This window comes from Zonotrichia leucophrys, chromosome Z (assembly GCF_028769735.1).
Source record: "Zonotrichia leucophrys gambelii isolate GWCS_2022_RI chromosome Z, RI_Zleu_2.0, whole genome shotgun sequence".
In the NCBI taxonomy this organism is placed as follows: domain Eukaryota; kingdom Metazoa; phylum Chordata; class Aves; order Passeriformes; family Passerellidae; genus Zonotrichia; species Zonotrichia leucophrys.
Window position 1 is genome coordinate 37412584 of NC_088200.1, and position 26359 is coordinate 37438942.

Genomic DNA, 26359 nt, shown 5'->3' on the forward strand with positions numbered 1-26359 from the left:
CCTTTTAAAATTATTATTTTCTAACTGGTCAAGTGTTGTACATAATTTTGTAGTGTGACTGTGGAATTCTGTGTTCTGAATCTTTTTGATGATAGTTTCATGAGGTGTTCAGTACAGGATGCGTGGGTGTAGTTGCGTGTCAGAAAGGTGGTAAGAAGGAAAAATTATTTAACAACCAAAATGAAACTTTTTAGTGCTAGCAGTAAGATGTTTACATAAAGGCTTTGAAGTAGTTGCTAAGACTTCTGTGTAGCATTGTAGTATCTATTTTTAAAATATTCTTATTTCATAATGTTAATTCCTGCGACCTTGTATGTATTTCTGTATCTTCCTTCAACGAGTTTTATCCAGGTATTCCTCATGCATTTTCAGGACCTTATCATCTCTCTGAATGATACACAAATTCTTCCAGCTGAAGCATTTTCTATTTTGTTTCAAAAGCTAGCACAGCATCTTGAGCAGTTGTTGTGGTACAAAGTGTTTGGAAAGAGCTTTCACTAATATTTTAGTGAATCTGCAGTTCATAGGAGATGGAAGATTGGCAGTTATAAAAATGAAAGTATTTTCTGTGAGACATGCCTTTGTAGGTGGAAATAGCTTCAGCAACAGCAGAAAAGCATGTTTGTGTGGGGTTTTTTTTTTTTTTTTGCTTTTGTTTTTAACCTACATTTAGCTAATTGCTAGCATTTGATGTAAAGAGTCTGTGGGCACAAAGAAGTTGCTTTATTGTTGAGGGTTTTTTCTACCTTTACAAATTTGTTATTTTCTTGAGTACGGAGTTTAGGTTTGGAAATACATGTTTCATGCTTAAAAAAAGACTCTTGGGGAAAGCTTTTCAGTTTTAAATATTACAATGTAATAGTTGATTCACATATAAAGAATCTGAATTGTTAGATTAGTAGTTACTGACATAAAGACAGTTAATGCAATCCACTTAGCAAATATGACAAAAGAAGGTGGTACCTAATAAAATGTTTGTGTAGAGCTGTGTAAGCAACCCAGCTTACGTAGTGTTTTCTCTCTTCATTAGGTCGAAGATCTCTTCTTTCTTCAGCCTATGTGGATAGCTCAAAATGGGAAAAGAGGAAAAAAGAGGAGCATAGCCTGGGTGAGAAAAGTTGGTTTCTTGTCTCCACTTTGTCAAATTAATTGCAGCCTGAGCTCATTTTTGGTTTTACCTTGCCATCTGTAAGACCTTCAAAATAAAAAAGGATATGAAACAATATGCTTCTGAGCTTCTATATCAAAAAGCACTCAACGTCTTAAAAATTTGTCATATGTATTCAAAGCCGTAGTACAGAAACAAGTTAGAATTTGCCTGTTTACTTAATGTTCAGTTTCTACTAGCTATTTTTTTTCTTTCACAAAATCCAAAGTGTGTGACTGTCTCTGACTGATGTCTTCATTGACATTGTTTTAACAGTATTGCAGTGTGAAAAAAAAAGCTATTCTAGAAGTATTACCGGACAATCATATTTAAAGACATTTTTTAAAGAGGTAATTTTCTTCAGGGTTTTGCAGTTTCTTCTTGAATTATAAATTATTTTCTTTTAGGAAGAGGGGGGAATGAAGCTCAACTTCTTATTTTCAAGAAGTTATATGTTAAACTGTATATACACATGGTACTGAGATCTGCTGTGCAAATTTTATAGCTAAATTATTTGTCTAGATTATACTTGAAATGACATTCCACTGTCTTTTTGGTGACGTTAAAGACAAAGCATCTTGTAAAGCATTTTTCCATGCTAAAGATGGATTTTTTTTTTTTGTTTTGTTTTGTACCATACATTTGGAGACTCCATAATATATAGTCTGTTTTCATTACTGGGCCCCTGAACTGTGGTTGTAATTTGCAACACAGTTTATGACACCGTAAGTAGAATCATCAGCTGAAATTCAGGGGCTTTTGTCAGGCAGGAGGACAGACGAAATAATGTCTGGTTTTTATGCACTAATTTGTTTCCGTTATTTTCCTATGAGCATTTAGGTGGGAATTAGGCTCTACATGGATGAGAAACAGCCAGCGGGTCCTTATGTATGTAGCTTGGATCCTGCAGAGACTGTTAATACCTTGTAGCACTTTGCTGTCAATAGGACTGCTCATGCCATGTATTTTGGGCTGGAGCCACAGATTTGTGCCCTGCGATGCATTTGAACTAGTCACACCTCCAGGTGAAAATGAGTTCTTATTTTGGCAAGTGTCATAGCCGATAGAAATCCACTGTAGAAAAAAAAAACGTTGTGCTGGTGCTGGTACAGTCCATGTTTGGCTTTCTCCAGGCCTGGCAAGACCTTCTGTGTCTGTTTGGCAGGCACAGTTCTTGCTGCTCCTCTGCTGATGGTCTTGAGCCAGAGCAGATGTCTATTCCATGATTTTCAAAGAGCTGCTTTGCATTTTCATTTTGTGTTCGCAGAAAAGAGAAAACAAGTTAGCGCGGTGTCAGCTGTATTAGCATTTTCAGAGAGGAGACAGCCCTGCAGACGTCTGCTCTGTAGCTGTCAATTGTCTGGTTGTACATAGAGTGTTGTCTGTACTAACTGGTGATTATAGCTAGAGTGAGTTCCTTGTGTTGAGGAAATGCTCTTTTATTTCTGTGTTTCAGACGTTGTTTTAGAACTGTTGTTACGCAAAACTATGTTGTGAAGATACTTGTAAGGGCAAGAGAAGTATTTTTTTATTTCAAGTCAGTTCCATTTCTCTGCTGTAGTGATGTGCTATCCCAGACACAGACTCATTTACTGTGTCCATGTAAGACATGCTTTATTGTCTTCACTGTAACCTCAGTTTAGAATCCAGGTATGAATGAGTTTTGCAAACTTTATTGTTGAAAAATGTATGGGAAAGAGCAAGACTGTATTTTGTGTACCAAAATGCTTTTGTTCAAGAAGATAGGAATTGAAAATGTGTTAATTTGGAATTTGAAAATTACTTGTTGGTAGGAAGATGGCTGCCTAGAAGTAATTTGGATTCCATTTAATAAAAATGAAGTACAAAGGAAATTAGAATCCCAGGGGATGGCAGAATGCAGGTGAGGTAGGAAATTTCATTTTTTTGTTAGAAAGATTCACAGGACCTAAATTGGCTCATCTGCAACACCAGGTGGCGGTGCTGCCCTTAAAGACATGAATAATTTCCTTTCAAAGCCTTGTTCAGTACAAAGCTGTTGTTCTTTCCAGTTATGTGGAAATAAAGACAAATGTGGAACAAATAAATTTGTAAGGCAAAATACTTGCCTTGGCCTTTATATTTTAGTTGAGTCTTTAAAATAAAACAAGGCTTTCTTTATAGCACCAGTGTTAGCCTGTGAGTTAAGGTATTAGCTCTGCCCATCACTCCCAGGACAGGTAAACTTTGCATCTCAGTTTTATCATCATTTCCCACCTCTGGACCAGACCACTGTCTTGAGTGAACCACTTCTAAGAATACGAGGGCATAAGTGGAATAGAAGTGACCTTACATGGTGACCAGATATTTCCATATTGATAATGTGCTGCTTTTTGATTTGGCTACATTCTGTGGGTAGGTACACACTGTGAATCAAACTGAAACTATGATGATTTCCTAGGCCACCAAACTAGTATTAGAAGTCATAACCACTGACTTGGAATGTGAGGGTCAGTATTTTCTGAGTCATTGTCCTGAACCACCCTGTTGCAGGCAACAAGATACTAAGTTTCTATGGACAAATGAAAATAAAAGTGAACATGATGTCTCATATACCAGTGTTATAGAGACCTTTATGAAGTCATGGCCTGAAATTAAGTGACCTAATCTTACATTTATGGTTTGTTTCATTAATTTCATTAATTCTTAAACATGCAGTAATATATTTTTAGAGAAACTAAATTTATGGAGTTAATCTTGTAGAAATGTACTTTTAGGATGCATATATGAGAGCTTGTATAGACTAGTGGTTTTTTTGATGAGCCAGACAAAAGCATTTGCAGTATGTGTCTGTTAAAATGTGCATAGGATTCTGATTTGGCCATTAAAATATTGGCTTGGTTTATAGACAGTGTAAGCACTCAGGTTTTATTGTCAGCAATGCTAGGAGACTTCACATGCTTGGCATTCACATGCTTGCCTTCTAGTACTGCTATCAGGATGATTTAAGAAGAAAGTTCAGTCTTGATTATTGAATAGCAACTTAAGGAGCAAACTTGATTTACAAAAGGTGGCTGAATTATTTCAAATTATGAATTTGAGGAAAAAAGTCTGGTTTTAGATGTTCCTCAGAGAAAACAAGCTAGGAGATAATTACTCATTGCAATTAATTCCTGTAATAATACTACTGCAGAAACTGCAACTTGTCTGAAAACAGAGCTAAATTTTCCATTATCTTAATTTGTCGGCTATTGTTTTAGATTTAATCAGCCCATTTGTTGCAACTCTTACACTGGAGATGATAGATAAGTGTTTAATGTTTATATGGAGTTCATAGGTAAGTGCTTTCCATACTGTAAATCTGATGGAGAGTTTCAGCTTTGTAGGCAGCAGTAAAGGTCAGCCATTAAAATTCTATGTGTGAAATCTCTCAGAGGATGCTGTTGTATAATGGCGAACAGTGTTGTGATCTTGTATTCATGGCATTGTATTAATTTGGTTTATATTCTGCTAAAGTAGTCAGAGTTTTCTATAGCAGGCTCTTCATCTTCATGAGCACCTAGACAAAAGAAATGCTCAGCTCAGGGCTTGAGTGTGGCCCAGAGTGGTCATAGGGATCACCTTCTAGCTTTGGGAGGGTATGCATAACAAAAAGAGTTCTGGAATAGATAAATGAACTCTCGTCTCAGGTCCACATTTCTGTATCATCAAAGATAACAGATTTTGAACTAAACATTTCTTTCCTGCTGTCTCAAAATGGAGATTAAGAATGGTGAATGACAGTTGACTTCTTTTAGGCAAGGAAGTACCTGGTGCTTTGACCTGGATAAGCTGAGTTGGTCACAGCATCCCTTCTCTCTAAGTTCTAGCACTACTGGGAATGCTCCCTGTGCCTTTACCCATGTGCTTCATCATGACCTTTGTGACTTCTGGAGACATGGGTCAAAGGCACTTACAGACACTTCCTGTAAGGATATTCCCATATAAATTTCTTTACCATTAAACAAATTTCTTTTTTTTTTTAGTGGATATCTTGTGTAGCATGGCCTTGATAGCCCAGATCACTTTAGCGTCTTGGTGCTGTCTTTTGTAGAAGCTGATACTGGCCTTACTAACTTTGTCACAAATTTCTCTTTGCTTTCATGGTCATGGTAAATTTGCCTTTCCTCAGCCAGAAGATAAATGCTCATTTTGTGTTTTGAAGAACTCTTCAGGAGAAAAGCTGTTAAGTAAACAAGGAATACTGCTATGTGGCAGACAACAGCGTTGTACAGACTAGGAGTCAGTTGTTTTATTCCAAGTCATGGCTCTGTCATTTTACTGAAAAGTGCATCCATGTGCTGTAATTTGACAGATTACCTATAATGAATGTCATTCGTTCTGTTAAAACTGTACCCTCCAGTGTTCACTGTGGTACAGGTGTTTTAAAAGTAATAAATAGGGATATCACTGGTTTTGTGGACAGCGTCTCTCAGAGACAGAGTATGTTACTGATGCAGTGCTATGCCCCTGACAATTTTGCAAGAGTAGAAGGGTTAGTCTGTTCTGATGTAGTGCTGCGATTTCTGCTTCTCTCACACATGAAAGGTGTGGAAGCAGATTGACCTTTTCAGAAAATAATTGTAAAACGAACCAGCTGATCAGTGGCCAAGGATTGCCAGTGGGCTTTACTGAGAGGCGCAAAGGAGTGACTCACTGAATAACAGTTGCAAAGGAGGAAGCAGGTTCCAAATGTTGCAGAGGGAATGTGTTAGATTTCTGGTCCTCAAGATGGAGGAGAATAGCAAGAAAGAGCATGATTGAAGTCTCTGAAGCTTATAGATTTGATATTGTCAGTTCATGGTCAAACAGATGACATTAGGCATATGTTGAGCAGCTTACTCTTTCTGAATAACCTTTATTTTCCAGGAACAGTACAAAGCTAAAACTCCAAATTAAATTAATTTAGCTTCCAATTAATTCATTAAATGCAATGGCTGGCTGCCTGTTTGACAGTCAGAAGTTAAATTCCTGCATGGTCAGATGAATACTGTTATATGACTGCTGAAGCAGAATGCTATAAAGCTACTTAGTTACTGTCGCAGTGCCCCATTTGATTGACAGGATTTCTTTGGATTGCTCTTTGTGACTGTAAGGTTTATCAGTGTGGTACTACATGTTTCTGTGTCTCATTGTTTTACAGTAAAATAAAAATCCATGCCTAAAGCACTGTCCAGCATATGCTAGGCTTGAAAGCATGTGGGAATTTTAAGGACACCTGCTAATTTTTTGTTTTAGGTGACTTATATTAGTTATACCAATTTAGAGTAGGTTCTTCTACCCTTTTTTTTCTAGAAAGTTAGGATCATCGTGTTGAGAATTTTCTCGTGCATTATTTTCTGTTAAAGTGTTAACAATATTTGAAAGTACTATTTCCATACCGTTTTAAAATGGAAGTGTTAAGAACATGGAATTTGATTTCATGGACATAGATTGTATTCTAGGTTATATGATGACTTTGCAGATTTTCCTGTTATGCCTGTTGATTAAACACATACTTTTTCTGCTTTCTCCAGCTGACTTAGCCCACTTAATGGACAGAACCTATGAAAGAAAACTGCCTGTCAGCTCTTTGACAGTAGCCCGGGTAAGGAAATAAATCCCAATCTTAAACTGGTAGAAGTACTGTGGAATGCTTGTGTAGTGAAGTGAGCTGAGAGGTGATAAATGATACCACTTCTGTTAGGAGTTCCAGGATCATAAATGTCTTGTTATACTATTAAATTGCTGTATAAAGCTGTTTTATCGATACTTGGTACTCATTAGTTAGTACGCAGATCATAGGGTCTTCAAAACAGATTTTTTTTCCTCAGTAAAATTGGGCCTCGATGTTATTGGGTTGTGTATTTCTGTAATATGTGTTTCCTGCCTTCCTGTGGTTTCTTTATGAGAGCTTTAAAACCTCCTCAGGCAGTGCATAAGAGCCCAGGCTGCTAAGGGAATGAATTGAATTAGTACACTGCACTGTCTGTCTTCTTCCAGTTCCAGGCTTCCTTTAGAGTGAGGTGTAGGTGGACATATTTTGCTTTTATAGCTTTCTTCCACCGCAGCAGACTGAGGCAGAGCAAATGCTGACATGGGTTAAGCAAAGCCATTATTTTTACTGGGAAGAGTAACCAGTTTCGTCCTCTGGATAGGTTAATCTGGAAAAGGGGAGGAAAAGCAGAGATACGTTTTTTTAAATTCCCTGTGTAAATAAATGATTGTAATGAAGAAGGAGAGTAAATAAGTTGTTTGTTTAAAAGCCAAAACAACAAACTGATTTCAGTCTTCAAAATTACGCAGAGAAGCTGATTTATCTCAGTAATACCACTAATTAGGATAATTTGCACCACTAACTGAGGAGTCACAGAACGATTTCTTCAGTTACAGGAGCAAGCATTTACACAGATCAAGCATTCTTGACCATTGCTTCTGAGATAGCGTCCACGAGGGAAGTAGGTATTCCTCTGCTTTTTATGAATCAGATTTAATCCTTTCCTGCTTTGGGCTCACCTCCCTGGAGAAATGGCATTTTCAGATTGTCAAACAGCCCCACTTTCCAATACCTGAAGCTAACATCAGATTCATATTTTCTGGAGTGTAGGTAAAGTACACAGGCATGCTATTGCCATGCTCAGAAGATGAGATCTCTGTGCATACAGCATGCAAAGAGAATGAAGGAATGGGAGACCAAATACCAGTCAGCTGAATTATTTTTAGATTAGGCTTAGGGTAAAGAGAAGTACTGGCCTTGAGAACATATTTGTTTATTCTGAACTAAAGGTATTATATTATTAAGGTGCTCTAGTGTTCCAGCACCTTTATATTTATGTTAGTAAAATGTACAGGAAAACAGGATTCACTGTTACCATAAGATAAATCTGGTTGAAAACTTGGCTTGTATTGAAGTAATTGATAGCACTGGGAGTTCTCTAAGAAGACAGGATTGTAAATGAGAGGACGATTGTGCAGTACAGCAGGGGGATTTTTTTTCTTACCATTGTTTATAAGTATAGTGAAATACAAAAGTTTGCTGTCCCTGTGCTTCACAATATATACTATGAGTAGGCACAACAGGCAAACTATAAGTAAAATATTATTTTTTTGAGAAATCAATGTGTCATGTCAAAACTCTATCAAAATTGTGGCAAAAATGTGAGGAACTGAGTATATGCTTAAATAAAGAGTATGTTTAAAGAGCAGAGATTTAAAGGAACAGCAGAAATACAGGGTGCTGAGCTATAGGTGTTTAATCCTCAGATGGCTTTCAAGATTAAAGTATAAAGCATACTTTATTCTTTAAAAGCTTTTTTTTCAAGCATAAAGTTTCTCAGAATTAAAGAAGGGAGTTCTCAGTTTCAAAAGATTTGAGTTTTAGCAGTCTAGAAGAAACCAGAATTAGGAGTGAGCAGAGATATGAAGAATTCCAGTACTGTCAGGTAGGCAAATGTGCCAAACAAGTGTATTTTGTTTTTTGTTATTTTCTTCTAATATGTTTCATGTGAGTGCTCCTTTTTTAAGCTTGTATTTCTTATTTTTTAATCAGTTTGTGGACAACATTTCTTCACGAGAAGAAGTGGATCAGGCCGAATACTACCTTTACAAGTAAGCATCATTTCCCCTCAACACAAACTTTGAGCTGTAAGAGTAAATACCATGAAGTCTTGTCCTTTGAAGACTGACCCTTTCCAGCTCCTTGGCTTTTGATTTCTCTCTTGCAAACTTCTCTTACAATTCACAGCCAAGGGCTTTCTTGCCAACTTCTGCGTGGTTATGGCTGCCCTTCTGTGGAGCTCTGGCATTGTGTCCTGTCAAGCATGTTAATCTGAGATACTGAGCAAGCAGCAAATGCAACCTGCAGCTTTGGTTTATGTTAGAGATGCTGAAAATATAAATAGTCATGTTTGTTCACTGTTTTTCTTTTCAATACTTTTTTTTTGTTCTCTGAATCATTATTTATCTGAATTGGCTACATGATATTTGGATGTTTAGGTGTAGGACTCAAGGAAGCTTTTTTCCTTAGAACACAGAAGAATGAAAATGGGCATACTGTCAAGTCAAGTCAAGGGTGGACGAAATATATTGTCCCCTTAGTACTTGTATGTTTCCCAGTAGAGCTGTGTAGTTCACTCTATGCATGGGTTGTTACATCTTTTGCCTACTATTTTTGTGTTGATTGAAGTGTACATGTTTTCTGGTAGTGTCAGGTTGAATGTTTACTTCAAGTCAATACCTCTCAATATTGACTTTGAGAGAGTAGCAATTATTGCTGATCACTAGAATAAATTTTAAAACAGTTGCACACACATTTTGAGAACTAAGTTTTTTGATGGAAAAAGTAGCACATCCTGTCAAAGTGCATGAGAGAACATTTATGTTCTCAATAATGCCAGGTTGTTATTTATAAATAGTGATTGGGTTTTTTTAGTTAAGGTGTTTTCTGGATAGCTGGTTTTGGTGTATGCACTGTTTTAAGTATGTGACTGCATTAGACTGATTCTGTGTTACTACTGGGATGGTATCTGAACCTCGGAACTTCAATATGGAAACAATTGAAATGGGTCAATACTAGCAATACCCTATAGGTTAAAAATAAAAGTAGGAAGAAGACTCACTCACAGAGGGCAGGTTAGTGGCATTATAATTCCTTTTAATCAAGATTTGACTGGTCTTACCAGAATCTGTAGACAGAAGTCAGTTTTTCATCTTGCAACAGCAGAGATAAAAACAGAAGAAGGTAAAGCCAGTTTAATGAGATCCCTCTAGCACCTTTTAGTAGCATTCTTGAATGTGTTGTATTATGCCACATGTCCTTACTTTCTCTCTGATGGAGTCAGGCCCTCTAGGGTCAGGGATTTCAAGAGACCTTTGACTTCCCTAACATACAACGGAAAGGGGGGTGGTTTTAATTGCTAAGTCTCAAAATTGCACAGATAAAATCCAGACAGTAAGGTGTTTGTAATGTATCTTACAGATTCTTTCTTCTTGAGAAAAGGAGTTCAGAAAGAGTCACAAAAACTTAGGAGCATAAAAAATTATCCATTGTAATAGGGAGAGAATATTATGGGAATCTCTAACAAGTAAATAACCTTCTTAGTCTTAATGTGTGCTTGGTTAGTACCTTGGGTTATAACACAGGATTTCTATCCTTAAGAACACCTTCTAGTAGAGGGAGTTACAGTTCCAGAGCAATCATGGTTATTTACAGTTTTCCTAAGATAGAATTCCACTATGGCTGGTGAGAGTACAGCTGTGTGCATATCAAATATAATAATGTGCCATTGATACAGATTTTAGTCATCCGTATGGGGAGACTAGAAAAGTATTGATGTGTCACATGGCTTGTCGGACATGCTCTGGCTGAAATTTTTCTTCTTTGTGTCCCTGTGATTGTGCTTTGTTTTGGTGTTGCAAAATGCTGTCTTTTGGCGGTATTAGTATCTGTTTTCAAGGAGACTTCATTCCAAACTATTCTCAAAATGGAGGTGTATTCAGGTAGTGAAACAGCATGTAAAAATCCTAATTATAACAGCATTTTCTCTGTCAAGTGAAAATATGCATTCTAGCTTTAGGGTATAGGAGGTATAGGTATTTGCATGACACTTTAGTTGGTCTTTACAGTTTGCACTTAGGCTGGAAGTAAAATGAATGGCATTTTTATAAAGATAGGTCTTTGCAGCTGTGAGGATGTTTGACACACAAAAATGTCCCATGTAAATGGCCACACCATGAAACATAAATGAGGGGTGTAGGGAGGAATAGTTAAAAAGCAACGAAGCTTTGACAGGAAATCTCTCCTTTTCTGACTTAATGAGAAAATTCCAAGTACAATTTTTCTTTTATTTTAGTGGAGGAAACTTCTGAACAGGAGAAAAGCAGTATCAGAGAAAAACTGATTTTGTGTCTGTTTTTTACATTTTATCTCTTCTGAGGTATAGAAGTCTATTGCAAACAACTGTTGTGTACATGGCCTGTACATAGTAAGTTGACTGTGTGTGCATTTGACTGAACATAATCAGAATGCTCCCAAAGTCCTGTGGTTTTACTCTTAGCTGCTTGTAGAGTATAAAGAGGGAAATTTGGTACCTCTCCCTAGTGTTTGGAGCCTCTGGGAACCTGAGGGGAAAGCTAATCAGTTCCAAGGCCCCTATAAGGTTGGAAGATGTTCCCGGTACAAAAGGCAAAGGGCCTGTGGGAAGATTCAGAGGGAAATAATGGCATTTCCATGCTTGCAGCATGGGATTTTCCTGGAGATGGGAGTAACAGATCTTTAATTGTTAGCTTTGTAGGCTGGAGACTTTCCATCTATAATATGAGGCAGAACGTAGTTTCAAAAAGTAGTATTCTGGACCATTACCATAAGGCATTTAGGATCCCAAAATAAAATATATGTGTTATATTTAGACCTATTTCTATTTTCTGTCCTTTTAAAGCATAGGATCTCCAGCCATACTGTCTCCACAGAGGATCTTGAGCTCAGGAATAGCTGTGTGGAAAGTGCTATTGTGGAACATGTCAGTAAGATGGTAAAGGCCAGTTTGAGGCATGATGTCATCTGCTTTCAGTGCTCCTCTTTTTGTTCTCTTCTGAATACCTCCCCCCTTCTGTTAACTGTCAGGCTTTAAAAAAATCCTTTCATCTCCTAGGATCCCAGCAAAAATTCTCATCAGAATGCAGAGCACTTTCAGCCAGATCAAAGATCTGCAGTTCGCTGTACTTTGTCCTGTCTCACTGAGATGTCACTATTTCACACATCAGGGTGTTTTTCTTATGATTGAAACATTAGCATAATGAAGAGGGGTTTTGTGATGAGGTAACTGCTGATTTTGTATGTAGGTTTTATGCCAACAAAGATTTTTCAATGTGTGTGAAAAGAATGGGTGAAGTTTTTCTTATGTTGAGACCCCTCAAGAGAATTTTTAATTGCATTAAACCCATGACCCACCATGTAGAAAAAAGTATACAGAATGTCTGGAGAATGTTTTTGTATGTGCATGTGCTCTACAAATTCTTGCACAATCTGCCTAGATTTTTTTATTATCTTTCTGTTATTCGTAATTTTTTTTTTGAAAACACAGCTGTTTCTGCAGACTTCAAGATTTATTACTTGGGGACCATACCTGATTATAATCACAAAATGAGACAATAGCAAATGATTAGAAGTTATTCTCCCACATCCGTAGATGTACAGTCTTTAATAGAATCATAGAATTGTTTAGTTTGGATGGTAGTAAATTTCAGTTTTGAGGCCTGATTTCAGCCTTAAAATAATGTTGGGGCTCTGATCTCTGTCCATATGAAATTGTGCTTTTTCGTAATAATACCTGTGTGTTACTGCTCAAGGCAACATTACATGCAAAGTAAGTTTCACCTGCACTCTCTATTATTTGAATGTCTGTTCTGTTGGTGCAGAAGTTGCACTTTCACTTTCATACTAGTCAAGCAGCTTAGTGTCTGAAAATGTTGTTACTCTAAAGTATTGTTTATAATAAATTTTCACAGTGTACCAAGAAAAATGTATTCCTGAATGGCATTTGTGTGACATTCATCCTTACTAGCATGGTACTTCATTTCTGTGTAGAAATCTACAGTACGTAATGAATACCATTACCTGTTCCAGCACAAACAGGAAATATAAACAGAGTCCTGTAACTTACTTAATTCTTCCTTTGAGATGTTTTCGGTCTCTTAAGGCTGTAGGTGAAATAACTGATCAAATCTTGGTTTTCAATGCCTCCAGAAAAGTATATGGGTTAAAAAAAGGTATAAAAATAAATGAGTCAGAAATAGCTGCCTGCTATTCAAGTTATGCAGTAGTTATATTTTTAAATGATATTGAGAAGTGGTGGAAGCATCTGAAGAGAAAAATACAATTTGCTGGCACGTTTTGTTGGCATGGTATGTTTTACCAGTTTGGACACCTGCCTAGGCTGGTTAATTTGCAAAAGATTTGGGCAGCTTTTCAGAAGGTAGGGAGGCACAAGGAAGGGAAACACCAGAGATATATACCTCATTAGAATATTTCATTCTTTTCATGTGAATGACAGAAATACCAGTGTTTACTGCTGTTCTGCTATGGTTGCCAGTGTGTGATGCTGCTTTATGTGAAGAAATATTGGTCACTATCCAAGCCAGTGCTGTCAGATGTAGCTGTTCTGGCTGTAGGGACTCCACTGTGCTGAGGCTCCAGCATTCACTCATTTCTGCATAGAGGGGCACACGTTCTTACTCTCCCTCTCATCCTTCACTTTCTCTGTTGTCTTCATCTGCCTGTGGTTTGTCACAGTCTGAACTGTTGGAATCTTTGGAAAAAAACATTAGTAACTACGTTTCAGAACCCAGAGCCAAATTTCAGCAAGCCTTATCTGGTAACAACATCAAATTTCAGTGTGCTCAGTGTAGCATGCTTTGAAGTGCAGGAGAACCATCATTAAAGATAAAACATTGACAAGCATATTGAAGAGCATTCAGAAGGCTCTTTTCCTGTAATACATGCCCTTTCAGTTGTCTGCTTTTCATAGTTCATTTGTCCTTTTGTATATAGTTTTCTTTAAATGTTGCAGAAACTGGTAAAGAATTTTCTGGGCACTGCATATAAAAGCACAAAAGTTGGAAGGCTTTTCATCAGCACTAATTTTTTAGTTGTATGTTGCCAATGCTAGAAGGATAAGCATTTGGATTTTAAAAGCTTTATATTTAAAACAAGAAGAAAAGAAGGATTCTTCTACAAACAAATTGCAGTATCAGTGTTGGGGGTAATCTCTCCTGCACATCATCTGTAATATTTCTAGAGTCAATAGATAGATGAAGCCAAATTCAGAAATTGACATAAATTACTTGGTCCACACATCCATGTGGATACGTTTTTCATTTAATATTGGAAGACAGGCTTTCATTACAATTCTAGTAAGAAAAGGGTGTAGCAGATTTCTGTATCTTTTACCTGGCATCTTTCTTGCCAACACCTCAGAGCTTTTTGCCTAGTAGCTTCTATGGGACATAGTCTAAAGTACAATGTGACCAGATCTCAACTGTTGCACTCATATATTGAAGGAGAAAGGGCAATTTTGTCTCAGAGTTTGACGCATGCTCCTCCTTAAAGGTCAGTTTTGCTATCTCCAATGGCATTCCAGAAGTTGTTTAGTAAACCTCTGCATCAGTAAAAAGTCTGTCTCGAGGCAGATCTTGCATTATGTTTTAGAAATACTGAAAGTCCAGACAGAGATTAAGTGCAGCCAGGAATGTAGAGAGTGAGCCATTCAGATGAACACAAATGGACAGGATGGACTAAAACCTTTTATAAGATTCAGAATTTAAAACAAGTACAAGCAAAGATTTGTTCCTTTGCTAGCTTTAGTTAATGACTAATATGACTAATAATTATAAGGACATGCTAGAGAATTAACTCTATCTGGCTTCTCCTGCAAGGAATTCCCGGTTCTATATAGTCCCTGAGCAGCTACAGCAGTCAAAGCCAGTCTCCAGTCCCATGAAAACAGAAAAAAATAAAAAAGTTAATGGTTTTACAAAGGTCCTTCTCCTTTAGCTTTCCTAAACAGTATGAAACAGTACAGCAATATTTTCTCTTTCAGTTATGTTGAAAGTGGCAGCTACCAGTATAAACCCATAAATTTTTTTTAGGCTTACAACCATTAGCAGAGTTGTCATGGTCCCTTCCATAGGAACTGTTAACTTTATGATTATTCTATCCATCAACCTAAATCACTCTTCTGTGTGGTGCAAGTATTTCCTTTTTGGATCAAAGTAAATGTGGTGGAAAAAATAACTATGAACTACTTGTTACTGTCAGCTTAATATGGAGTAATCTTGACATCCTGTAGACCTGTAGAGCTGTCTTATTGCCGATAGGTTGATTACAATTAGAGTTATTTTGATTGTTGACTTGGTCTTAGTTTAAATCAGCAAGCAAGAAACCTTAATTCAAATAAAATATTTAATAATACTTCATGTTTATAATTTACACTACCTTTTAAAGAAAGGCTTATTGCTATTTTCTGGCAGCAGAAAACGAGTTCTTCAAACCTGTTTAATTTCTTTGGAAGGACAGTACTCAATTTGGAACCATTTTCTTACTGAGTAAAGAGACAGTCTTCTGTAGGTACTTCCATGGTTTAGAGGTATTTATTTACAGCTCTGTTTTATACATTTGATTTTCATTTTTAAAGAAGAGGTAAATGTTTAACAGAATGCTATTTTTCCTGATGTGGACAGCTGCCTTTGAGAAAGAACCTTAAATGAAAGTATTGCTTTTCTGCTGTTCAAATTTTAATGAGTATGTAAACATTAATTATATTAAATGCTACATGGAAAGCATTTAGAAAATGTTTTCTATTTAAAACATACCACTTTAGGAAATCTTATTTTTATTTGGTGAAATAAGATCCTCAGTATGTCAGGATTTTTGTACTTGTAGGTGCTAGTTTTTATTCCTGTTTCAACTTAGATGTGATAAGTGTGCATTCCTGCTATTTTGAGTCACATCAGCATAACATAGAAGAGTGGAGAGTATATTATGTCTGCAGCTGTAGAAGGGGCAATAGTTATTAAAAGTTCTGTTTTCAGTTGATTAACTAGTAACCTTCTCAAGTTTATGTTATGCTGCTTGTAAAGCCTATCTGTACAATATAGGTTTCTTGGGGAAACAAGTGCCTTTAATACAGATTTTTATTTTTGGGGCATGCAAACTGTTTTTTTTTTTCTTAATAGGAATTATGTTGATTTTTTGGTTAGCTTTAATTTACAGAATTGTAGTACTGAATAGCACTGGGTTATGGGGTAGCTGTTCAGATTAAAATATTAGGCCATTTTACCTTCATCTATTCTTACATAGCACATATGAAATAATAAAATAGGCTAAAAATGGGAGAGTGTTTATTGTATACTTCGGGAAATTCAGGATTTTGTGCTACTGCAACCAGCATACTCAAGATGCTGAACAGTTTAAATGTCATAAATAGAGGGCCAAGTACAAAGTCAAAAGGCTTCCAGGCAGAAAATGTCTTAGGAATGTCAGTGATCAGGATTCTTCTACTGTAATCAGTAGTAAAAGAAAGAATAAAGGTAGTTTTTGAGCTAAGTTGAGATGTTATTTTATTGCCGTTAAAGGCGGTTCTCCAAGGGGTGAATCAGTGTTCCTGGCTTAAATGGACTCAGCAAACAGCTGTGGATGAGCTTCTGATGAGAAAAATAGTTTTATTGAAAATTGATTTTTAAGAACAGGATGAGTATTTAAAGCCTATATTGTACTAATTTTATTATGGAAAAAAAATATCTTAGGAGTTGGAGAGTGAAGATATGCAGTAAATAGTGTTGGCTTTCAAATGTCCTCAATCTGGAAAATAGGAGTTGCATAGCTTGTCTCAGTTGTTGGGTTGAAAATACATCTTGGGTTAAACATATATGTGTAAAGTTTACCCACTTACCAGGATTTACTTTGTATTTTTTCTTATGATTGTTTTCTCTGACTTGTAACTAAAGGAAGTTTTAGAAGAAAGTGGGACTGGACATCCACTAAGAATGTGAAATGTTTTTAAACACTCCAGGGCATATCACATGGTAGTTTAACATGGAAAAGGATGTCCGTCTGTCTGACGGTTTTCTATACATTTTTTTCCTTTACAATGTTTGAGGAAACATTTTTTCAGGAGACTAATGTGAGTGCTAGTAAGTCCTATACAAGTAGCTTCATAACATTTTTGGTTTTGTACCATGGTGGCAGTTTTGTACCATGCTTTTGCAGGTTGTGTGGGAGCAGGCCTGGGACCAAAGCATGTCTAACATTCCGCTGCCTGAGAATTCCTATTCTGCACCACACTTGTTAAGAAAACTGTTAGTATGTTTGAATGATGGCGCGTCATGTGCTAGTTTATAGACTGGACTGATGGAGAGACAGACAAAGGCATTAAGATATTTTTTTCCTGTCACACCTCAGCCAACGTATGAAATACAAAGCTATGCAGTATTTCAGTGACGACATCCCTTCATTTTACTATATGTAATGAACAGTCCATATGATCTTTGTTTAAAATCATTGTTTCATAAAATCTTGGTTTATTTTACAGGCTTTTAAGATGACTATGATCTGGTCAAGCACATAAAGGAGCTATACCATAGTGTTCTATGCTTTGTTGGTAACAGTGAAGATGTTCAGCTTAGTAATATGATGCAGCAGAGTGGATCCAGTATAATCTATTGTGCTCAGACTATATGTGGTTTTGATGCACATTGCTGCATTGTATATAGTAACAGATAGCAGGTGTAATAAGAGTTCCACAAGGTGAAACTCTTTGGAAATGGAAAGAACATTTAAGATGACCATGTTAAGAGGTGGAGTAATAACCACAGTTATAGACCTGCTTTGTTCTCTTACACTCCATTTTAGATAAAATGGTTTTATAACCAATAATGAAAATTATTATGATGGGGAGGAGGTAGATTTACATTAGCATGCATCTTTCTTTAGCTTGTAAATGATTTGGTGTGTTAATTTTCAAGTAGCTGCCTTTTTATTAAAAAAAAGATGTTTATACTTTTGTAGGACTGAAAGTGTTGTGTCAGCATTTAGTTATCAAGACATGTAAAAAATTATGCGATTATATCCAACAGACTGTAGATTTGTTTTGCCCCAGCTAAAAAAATTTGAAAAGTCAATAATGTTACTCTATTCCAATGGCTCCTTTTTTTCTAAATATTTCCATCTTCAGAAATGTCCAGACAGATTAGAGTGCAGAACAAAAATTAAAATAAGAGGGTACATTTATTCAGCTTGTATATCTGCTTATTTCTGCATATACATTTGTGCCTGTGAAAAAATGTTCTCCCTAAGGGCAGAAGCTTGATTGCAGACAGATCCACAAAACAGTGCTTTGCTGTAATTGAATAGAGGAGTATTGAATCAGTAGATAAGCAAAGGTCATCGTTATTACTCTTATTGTTTACAGAAAAGTTAAGTTAAGGTGCAAATTTCTGACTATAAGATGCTCAGTGGCAAAATGAAAAAAAATTACTCAAACAGTCATTCAGGATACTTACTTTTTTGTTGGTTGGTTGCTATGTTGGTTGGGATTTTCTTTTTGTGGTTTAAATACTGCTTTAACAGTGAGCATTTTGGAGCTGCATGCTCCAAATAACATATCTATGTTGTCTGCTGGAATGAGTCCAGTTGCATTTTCTGTGCTTCTCTGTACCAAGCACTCTGCTGAGCTACCTGCAACTGTTCCTTCTGCCATAGTTCCTGTTACCTCTTTCTGAGATTTACTTGATAAATCCTTGGTTCCTAACTAGGTTTACTAATCCCTGAGTAGTCCTTTCCTTACCTTTCTTTTGCGGTATTTTGTGGAGGGCATTGTGGGATGGAAGAACAGTATGGCTTTGGAAAAAGCTTATATAGAAGTCTGAGCCTTTCTTGTCAGCTGATTTTATCCTCTTACCTGTTTTCTTAAATCCTTATGTGTCCCTGTCCCTGAAGGAGAATGTCCCCAGGCTTTTCAGCTGCCTCTCTGTCTCCCCATTGCTACATCAGTTTGAAAGCCGGAGGGACTCAATTAAATATGGAGTTGGTTGTTTCAGAAATAGCACTGTGGCTGTTTTCATCAGTTGGTTTCTATCTTCACCACTGGTGCATCTCTATGGGGTGCTGGACTGCACACGTTTGGAAGGTGCTGGGGTTGTCCATGTCTCCCAGCTTTCATTTAATTAATGGTTGTATGCATGTGTGGTGTGCCAGGTCCTCAGCTTACTGGGGCAGGTCCCTGGTAGCTTGGAGGAGCTGTGTGTTTTCTCTTTGGACCAGATGGGGATTAGACCCAGGATCTAGTTTAGGGAGCATTTAAGCAGCAACAAAGAATGCTTTCTTGGATTTATTGTTAAAATTTGAAAGGGATATACAAGACAGCAGCTGATAGAAATGCCTGTTTGCTCAGCTGTGAATGTAGACCCAATAATAATTCCTTTCTCATGCTGAAAAGTGAGCAGGGATTTTGGTTATTCCCCCCCCCACTCCTTCAGTCTAGAACTTGTCAGGCTGAAAGCACACAAATTTTGGCATCTGGATTTGCAAACTGATTTTCACTTTTAAGAGTAATATCTGTTGTTTAAGAATTGGTATGGATATAAAGCTGCCTTTTAATCTCCAGAGTCAACTTTATGATGATCCTCTTTACGTTGACATTTATTCTGCTCTCTCCTCTGTAACTGCTGCTTTCATTTAAAAAAGGGGGAAAATACTCCTTTCTTCCAAGTTCCACTAGGGAGTGTGCAGAGCTGGACTAAATCAAGCTACAAGCTAAATAGACGGCCTCTGGCAGCAGACAGCTGAGTGTAAAATGGACACATCTCCCTCCCCCTTGTCTGCACATTTTGTGCCAAAGTCCACAAACGAGACTGGCTGCTTGTGTGTCTGACAGGCGGTGAATGAGGTGAAGCAGCTACTGTGAGAGCGTGACAGCAGAACATGTGCAGCAGGAGTGTTACAGTCCACTTTACCAGCAAAAAGATGTTTTTGTCTTCATTTAAGTTACTGTCCTGCAGTGATTACTTCTTTTTGCAGTTTTCCTTAACTGCTGTGTGAATGTCAGTTTGGACCCTGTATACAAGATCTGAGTAGGCCACTGTAAAAGGGCAAAGTAGCAAGTCATCCTGGCTTTGCATTGTGGGCCAGTCATTAGCAGAATCAAAAGCATTAGTGAGTTATCATAGAATATGCTAAGTTGGAAGGGACCAGTCTGGTTCATTGAGCCCAGCTCCTGGCTCTGCACAGGACACCTCAAGAATCACACGGTGTGCTTGACAGCATTGACCAAATGCTTACTGGACTCTGGCAGGCTTGGTGCTGTCACCACTATATTTATAACTAGCAAACTTGGATGTGTTCCTGTCTCAAAAGGGGAGAAACTACAAAATACCTTTTTGCGTTATGAAATCCTCTCTGCCTGTTTTGGGTGGCGTGACCTCATTTTACTGTGCGGCTTGCAGCTACCTATGCAAGGGAGCATTTGTCCTACAGATCTGATGGCATAGTCTTTTTCTGAAAATAATAAAACAATCATGTAGCTGGTAAGAGCCCACAAATTTCAAACTGTCTTACAAAATGCTTAGGTCCAGTTTGCCATGTTTATCCTTGTTGTACTTGCTGTTCCTTGGGATTGACATATGCAATGAGGCAAAGGACATTTTGGTCTCATGAGTCTCAGAAGTTAGATATGCTAAGAGGTATGCTAACTAGATGGCTCAGAAGTGCTGTGATTAGGGAACAGTTTAAAATGTGTAAAGGAGTTGAGCATTTCTTGTTACTCATTGCTAAAAGTATTTTTATTAGTAAAATGCAAGGTTGGAAGAAAAAAGAAATACCAGTAAGTATTGGTCATCGAGACATGACATGAAAAGTAAACAGAATAATGATGAACTTTGTGGTAGCCCTGTCCTGTTCACCAATGATTGACCTTTTGGAAATGGTTGCCTTATTGACAGTGGCTGTGACTGAAACTGCAGGTATCAGGGGTTTTGTTCTCTTTTTAGGTGTTTACATTTAGTATTAAAGCCTTCTTTTCTGCCTCCCCTTCACTCATGGGGTGCAGAAGGAGAGCACATACACAAGGACATCAGACTGTAGCAATGAAAAATGTAAATGTATTAGTGCAGAATTAGGCTTGAATTATGTGCCTGTGACAGCAAATCTGAAAAGGTAAAACCTGTACTGTGCAAATCTAGTTTGTGAAGTGCTTGGCAACAAGTGCAAGGTTTGGCTCTTCCCCTGCTTAAGTTGGTTACTGAGATCCATTCATTATTTGTATTCCTGAAGCACTCAGAGGTGCTGTATTCCCAGCACCTCTTTTTTGCTCTGATTGTGGTGTGAAACAAACTGCAGAATAGACAGTTTGGCTTGTACACCTCTGTATTGCAGCCTTTGACATACTCAAGACAGAAATACATCACTTATGATCTGTGTGAGTTCTACTGTGATCAAACTGGAAAGTGTCAAGGGTTATGTCAGTCAGTGGAATGCTGCAGTCGTTTGAAGCTAATGTGTGATCTATTTCTGGGAGCTATTTTGTGAACCATAAAGAATTTGAGTAAAATAAATGGAAATTGCGACATAGTTACAATGTAGACTGCAGGTCTCAGTGATTAGGTCTCTAACAAAATTATGTTAATTTTGTCCCAGGTTAAATCTACGCTGAATATTAGGCATTGTTAAAAAGTTATTGTTTGCAAATACAATAATAGCAATGTCTGTTAAAGGCTGAGATTTTTTTCCTGCCATAAAATCAGGAAGTCATTATTTGCTTTTCTTGACAGCAGTTCTTACGCATACGCATGAAGTATGCCTATTTAATATGGCGTGAAAGGGGTGTTCTCACATAGTTTGGGCTTAGTGCTAAAAGGCAGAAACACCTTGATGTGTGGTGCATTTCTCTCTGACACTGAGCTGTCACAGAACTTGAAGTCACTATTTTGTTTGCATGGAAAGCCCTTGGTGCTACATCTCTGTCCAGCTTGGTTAATGGTTGCTGGAAAGCAAGCTTCACTGTGACATCCCTGCAGTAGTTGGTAGCTAAGAGATGGAGGTTTCCTAAAACATCTGTAATAATTTATTTTTTAAAAATTAAGTCTAATGAGCTTTAAAGCAATTTAGCCCTCAAATGACATAAAGTTAACTATGGTTGAAGAAAGTCCACGACACAAGTACTATTTGGTACACAAAAGATTTTAAACTTACTTTTGAAGCACAGCTAGTGGGAGCTACCTTTCTGCTGGAAACAGACTTTCTGGGAGCCTTTAGTGGTCTGTCACTTGGCGAAGTGAACCACAGGCAAAGGTGGTTAACAGTAACTAGAAATTGCAAGCAGGCTTTTGCAAACATTTGTTTTTAGTTTTGAGAAGTAAGTTTGTAACTTGTACACTAGCTTTCAGACAGGTTTAATTTGTTGAAGTAATGACAGGCATAGCTGAGTTAGTAAAATGGTAACAATGAAATCAGTGCTTTAATTATATATACCTTTTTTTACAACCTTGTGTTAATCAGTTTTCAGAGATCCAAGTAAAAGAATCAGCAGAACTGACCCTTTATTGAGCTTTGAAACAGCAAGTTTTATCCTTATGCACTTTGAAACTGCTGAGATTAAAAAAAATTGCCTGAAGCAAGAAATGTAGTATCTTGTATGGTTCTTAATTTGTCTGGTTTTATATGCCAGAATACCGGAAAAAGATATAATTAATGGAAGAGTCGGTTTTAAATTAGACTTGATTGTGGTTACATGGGAAAAGGAAAGTCACTTGAGAGAATCTTATCAGAATCACTATAGCAACAGCTCACTTCATCATTCCCTGTGTGCTTTCCCAGCCTGTGATACTTTCTCTACAGTATTGGTGACATTTATATTCAAAACCAGTCATTTCAGTTGTAAGTCCAGAAGCGTTTGTCACAGAGAGCTGTCCCTCTTACAGTTGGTAGTTTGGGGAGACTACTACAGTCGGTAGTTTTGTGTTTTTCGTATTGTTGTTATTATGACACCAGCTTTTCTTCTTAATTGTCACTCTTTGAGTGAATTTCACTTTTGTGGTGAAAGTAGTATAGATTCTTCATGTGTGTGACAAGAAAACTGGATTTTTCCTGATTGTCTTTGTTTAAAAGGAGTAGGAGAGGTGAAGGGTAGTGGGTAACTGTTTTCCTGGGAAAAGGAGAAAAATACAAGGACTGTATTCAAAAATCTGTTTATTTGGTTTCCTTCATTGCAGTTCACCTCGTCATTTCATTAAGTCAAAAAGGGGGGCTGCTTTATTCATAGTTTGCATTTGAAATAAAACTGAATGTGATAATGAGATGTTATAATGTTCTTTCATGAGACTAAAGCAGGCATCACCACCTTTTCTTGGTAGCAGTGTTCTTTTACCTACCCAGTGAGGCTCCCCAAAGGTCCATTTTTAGTGAGCTAGCTGGTGACCTTCCCTTTCACCTAGTACAAGGAATTGTGTTGATACTGGATTTTTAAATGTTAAGGTCTTTAGCTTCTAGCTAGATAAGGCCTGTGACCAGTGTCATCCTATTTCAGGTTAGGCATACAGAGCATGTTCAGCCAAACTGACACAGATTAGATCACATTCTTCACTAGTTCACTTCTTAGTAGTGAATTTCCACTGGAGTTCTGTCAGGGAATTCATCATTCTGAAGTACTATGAATCTACATGAAAAGGGCTCCTCTAAGTTTTTTAGGAAACACATTTAGCAGCCTTGAAGAGATTTCCCAGGGACAAAGAGTGTACTGAGTGTGTATGTTGTTTGAGCCTTGGCTTTGCTTTTTCAGTCTGAACTAATTAGAATAAAGATTTGAGGCATTTAAGGTAAACATGTGGGATATTCATGAAGTTGTCTGAAGGATTGCTGCTTTGTGCTTTGCGAATAATTCTAGGGAGGTTCAGCGCTGCTTGGTGTAACGTGTGGGCAGAAGGTTGGAAGAGCAGCTTCACTGCAGTCCTGTTAGGTTGACTGCCTCTGGGTGGAAGGATTGATAAATATCAGAAATACCACTATCTGTTTAAAATATTGCAATACCAGGAATGCCAATAAATTGCTTCAAACTTGCCATGGGCTCCTTATCTGTTGTATTGTTATTTCTTTTGTGATAGCTCTTAGGTTTGTTTATGTATAAGCAAAGCATTTCTTTCATGCTGTGGTAAACTGCTTGTCCATTCATACATTATTTTGAAATTTATAAAATTTATCTAGGATTTTGCAATTCTTTGATCATACTGTTTTTTAAACTTTTAATGTAATAAGGCTTGTTCCTTATGCTTTACTCCTGAGGGTCCCTTAAATTCATCAAAAGGAGAAAGAACATTTAGTGATGACAACAGTGGGCAGGAAAATAAAGAAAAACTGTCAAAATAGGTAGGTCAATAAAGAATAAACTACGCCCTAGCTGATAGTTACTGTTAGAAAGAGACCTTGTGAAGCTGAGCTTTCTGTGCATGAATGTAGTTTTAAGCAATGCAATAGCTACCCTGAAACTACTGAATAGTGAATTTTCTCCCTTCAGTTGTTGGTAGAGGAAAGTTACCCGGATGATATCCTGAGGCTTCCTAAATAACTGTGTAGTAGGTACTTCTAGACAAAATATCTCCTTTTCCAAATCTAGTCTTATTACTAAGCTTAAGGATTAAGAAAAAGGTGAACTTGTAACATTGAAGTGAACAGAAGTAAAAACTTAATGTGGTATAACATGAAACAAGACGTGATACTTAAAATATCCTTAAAGTCTCCTGCTCAGTCTTGATGTTTGACTGTGCTTCTGTACTGTAGTTTCTCTGTATCTGATCATTTAAGTCTGTTTTGGGGCCATCATCAGACATGCATTAGTGGTGTAAGAGCTCTGTGCAAATCTTGAACAAAAAATGTTGTGCATGAAATATGAATTCATGTGGAGGTGGAAAGAGCTTAATTTAGAAGAATTATTTTAGCATCAAAGCAGTCAAGTTAAATTAGTTCAAAATAAAAGACAGGAAAGTCAATAAAAATTAAAATAGAATAGGGGCTGAACGTAGGATTTTTTCAGGGATTTTTTCTGCAAACCAGTTTTCTGCTTGTGTAAGATTCTGCCTCAGCCTTAGACTATGCTCTGTTATAGTTGTCATGTCTATTTTTTTAACCTGTCCTATTACTGGTTTTGATAATTGATATCTTATAGTATACATATACTACTTGGGTTTTTTTCAACACAAAAGCAATGGGTTCCCTCTGTTTTGAGTGTAGGCAGCTAATGTGTGCGGACTGGTAGGTTTACACATGAAATTTTTACAAGATTTATACAAAAAAGGTGAAGGCTAAAATGGCAGTCAAAAAAGAGATGGAAAAATAGAGTTCTGTTCATTTTTTAAAGGAAATTTCTGTCAATAATGATTGCTTTTCCAGGATTGTTTTCTTTGACACTGATTTATGAGCAATGCCTCTTGGTCCATTTAAAATGTAGATGATTTTCCCCAAGGCTTGTGGCTTGAAATGACAAACAAAGGGAGAGTTTTGGGTGACAGCCTTCCAGTTTCCAAGCTAAGCCTGCCTGGAATCCATTTGATCATTATGCACTGTAGCTGAAAAAATGTGCCTGGAAAGAAAAAAACATGGCATTGTTAATATGCTTCCCAGCCCTGTATTACTTATGTAAAATCTGGAGTTGCTTTGGATTTGTTCCACTGAGATAGTTTCTTCTTGGTTTGCAGAGATATTTCCTATCATATTTATTCATTTTAAGTCTCTTTATGTTTTGTGTTGGGACTTCGTAGAATTTTAAGTGGATGAGAAGTAATCTGGGACTCTCCCTTCTGTTGAAAATATATGAACACGCAGACCCATGTTTCTCTCTAGTTTTAAAGGAAGAGAGATAGGAAGTGCAGTGATGTGTGGATCATTACAAGATGCTTTCTCATTAGGTCAGGTAAAGGTGGAGAAAGGAAGAGTTTCTTCCTTCTGAGAATGGGGGAGAATGAGGAAGAGGAAGGAGTGTGTCTTGCAAAGGATAGCTTCTGGGAGCATCAGGATTTGGACTGGCCCTTAAGAACGCCACAGAGTCCAAAATGGAACTTGTGATCAACAAACAATGGGAACCGATATGCTGAGCTTGTTTTCTCTACATACTACCAGGAAGAGCAAAGCAGAGCTCTTCCTCAGGGTCACTTCTACAGCACTTTCTCCTCTGTAATGCAGCAAATTTCCCTTCACATCTTCCTCATTTGTGACTGCCCCCAAAGCAATGAAGTGCCCTCTATCAACCTAGGAAAAAGAATGCAGACCAGCAAGGGGTGGTTCTGTTTGCTCTCAGGTTTGCTGCATTACTGCCCTTGAGAAGACAGGATGTGTGAAAGCAACTAGAGTGCGTCACCACTTGATGGCACAAACAAAGTTGCAAGACTGAAATAAATTAGTTGGGCCGGAATTCAGCTTTTCTGCAGTGTGTGAGTGCACCAATATAAATAAGTCATGCTTGCTGTAGTAGTACAGCACCCCATGAAGCACTCTCAGCGTCTGTTAAACTTTTTTATTGTTTAGTTTCTTTCACACAGCATGAGTACCCCAGCACTGTTGAAAATAATGAGCAGCAGGGCTTTATGCAGTAACTTAGAAAACTGACAATGTAGCCCAATGTGCTGGCCTATTTGTGAGCAAGAGAATGTACTCGCTTGGCTAAAAATGTTCTGGTTGCCTTGTACTGAGGCTGTACACTC

General features: G+C 37.4%; 1 protein-coding gene across 1 annotated transcript in view; it reads left to right on the forward strand.

Annotated features, from left to right (window-relative positions):
• The window catches only part of MRPS27 (mitochondrial ribosomal protein S27), a 42758-nt gene that overhangs the window by 1027 nt on the left and 15372 nt on the right, over positions 1 to 26359 (forward strand). The window contains exons 2-4 of the mRNA XM_064735507.1: positions 1031 to 1108; positions 6661 to 6731; positions 8673 to 8731. Coding sequence (XP_064591577.1) covers positions 1031 to 1108; positions 6661 to 6731; positions 8673 to 8731 — 208 coding nt within the window. The remainder of the gene's footprint in view (positions 1 to 1030; positions 1109 to 6660; positions 6732 to 8672; positions 8732 to 26359) is intronic.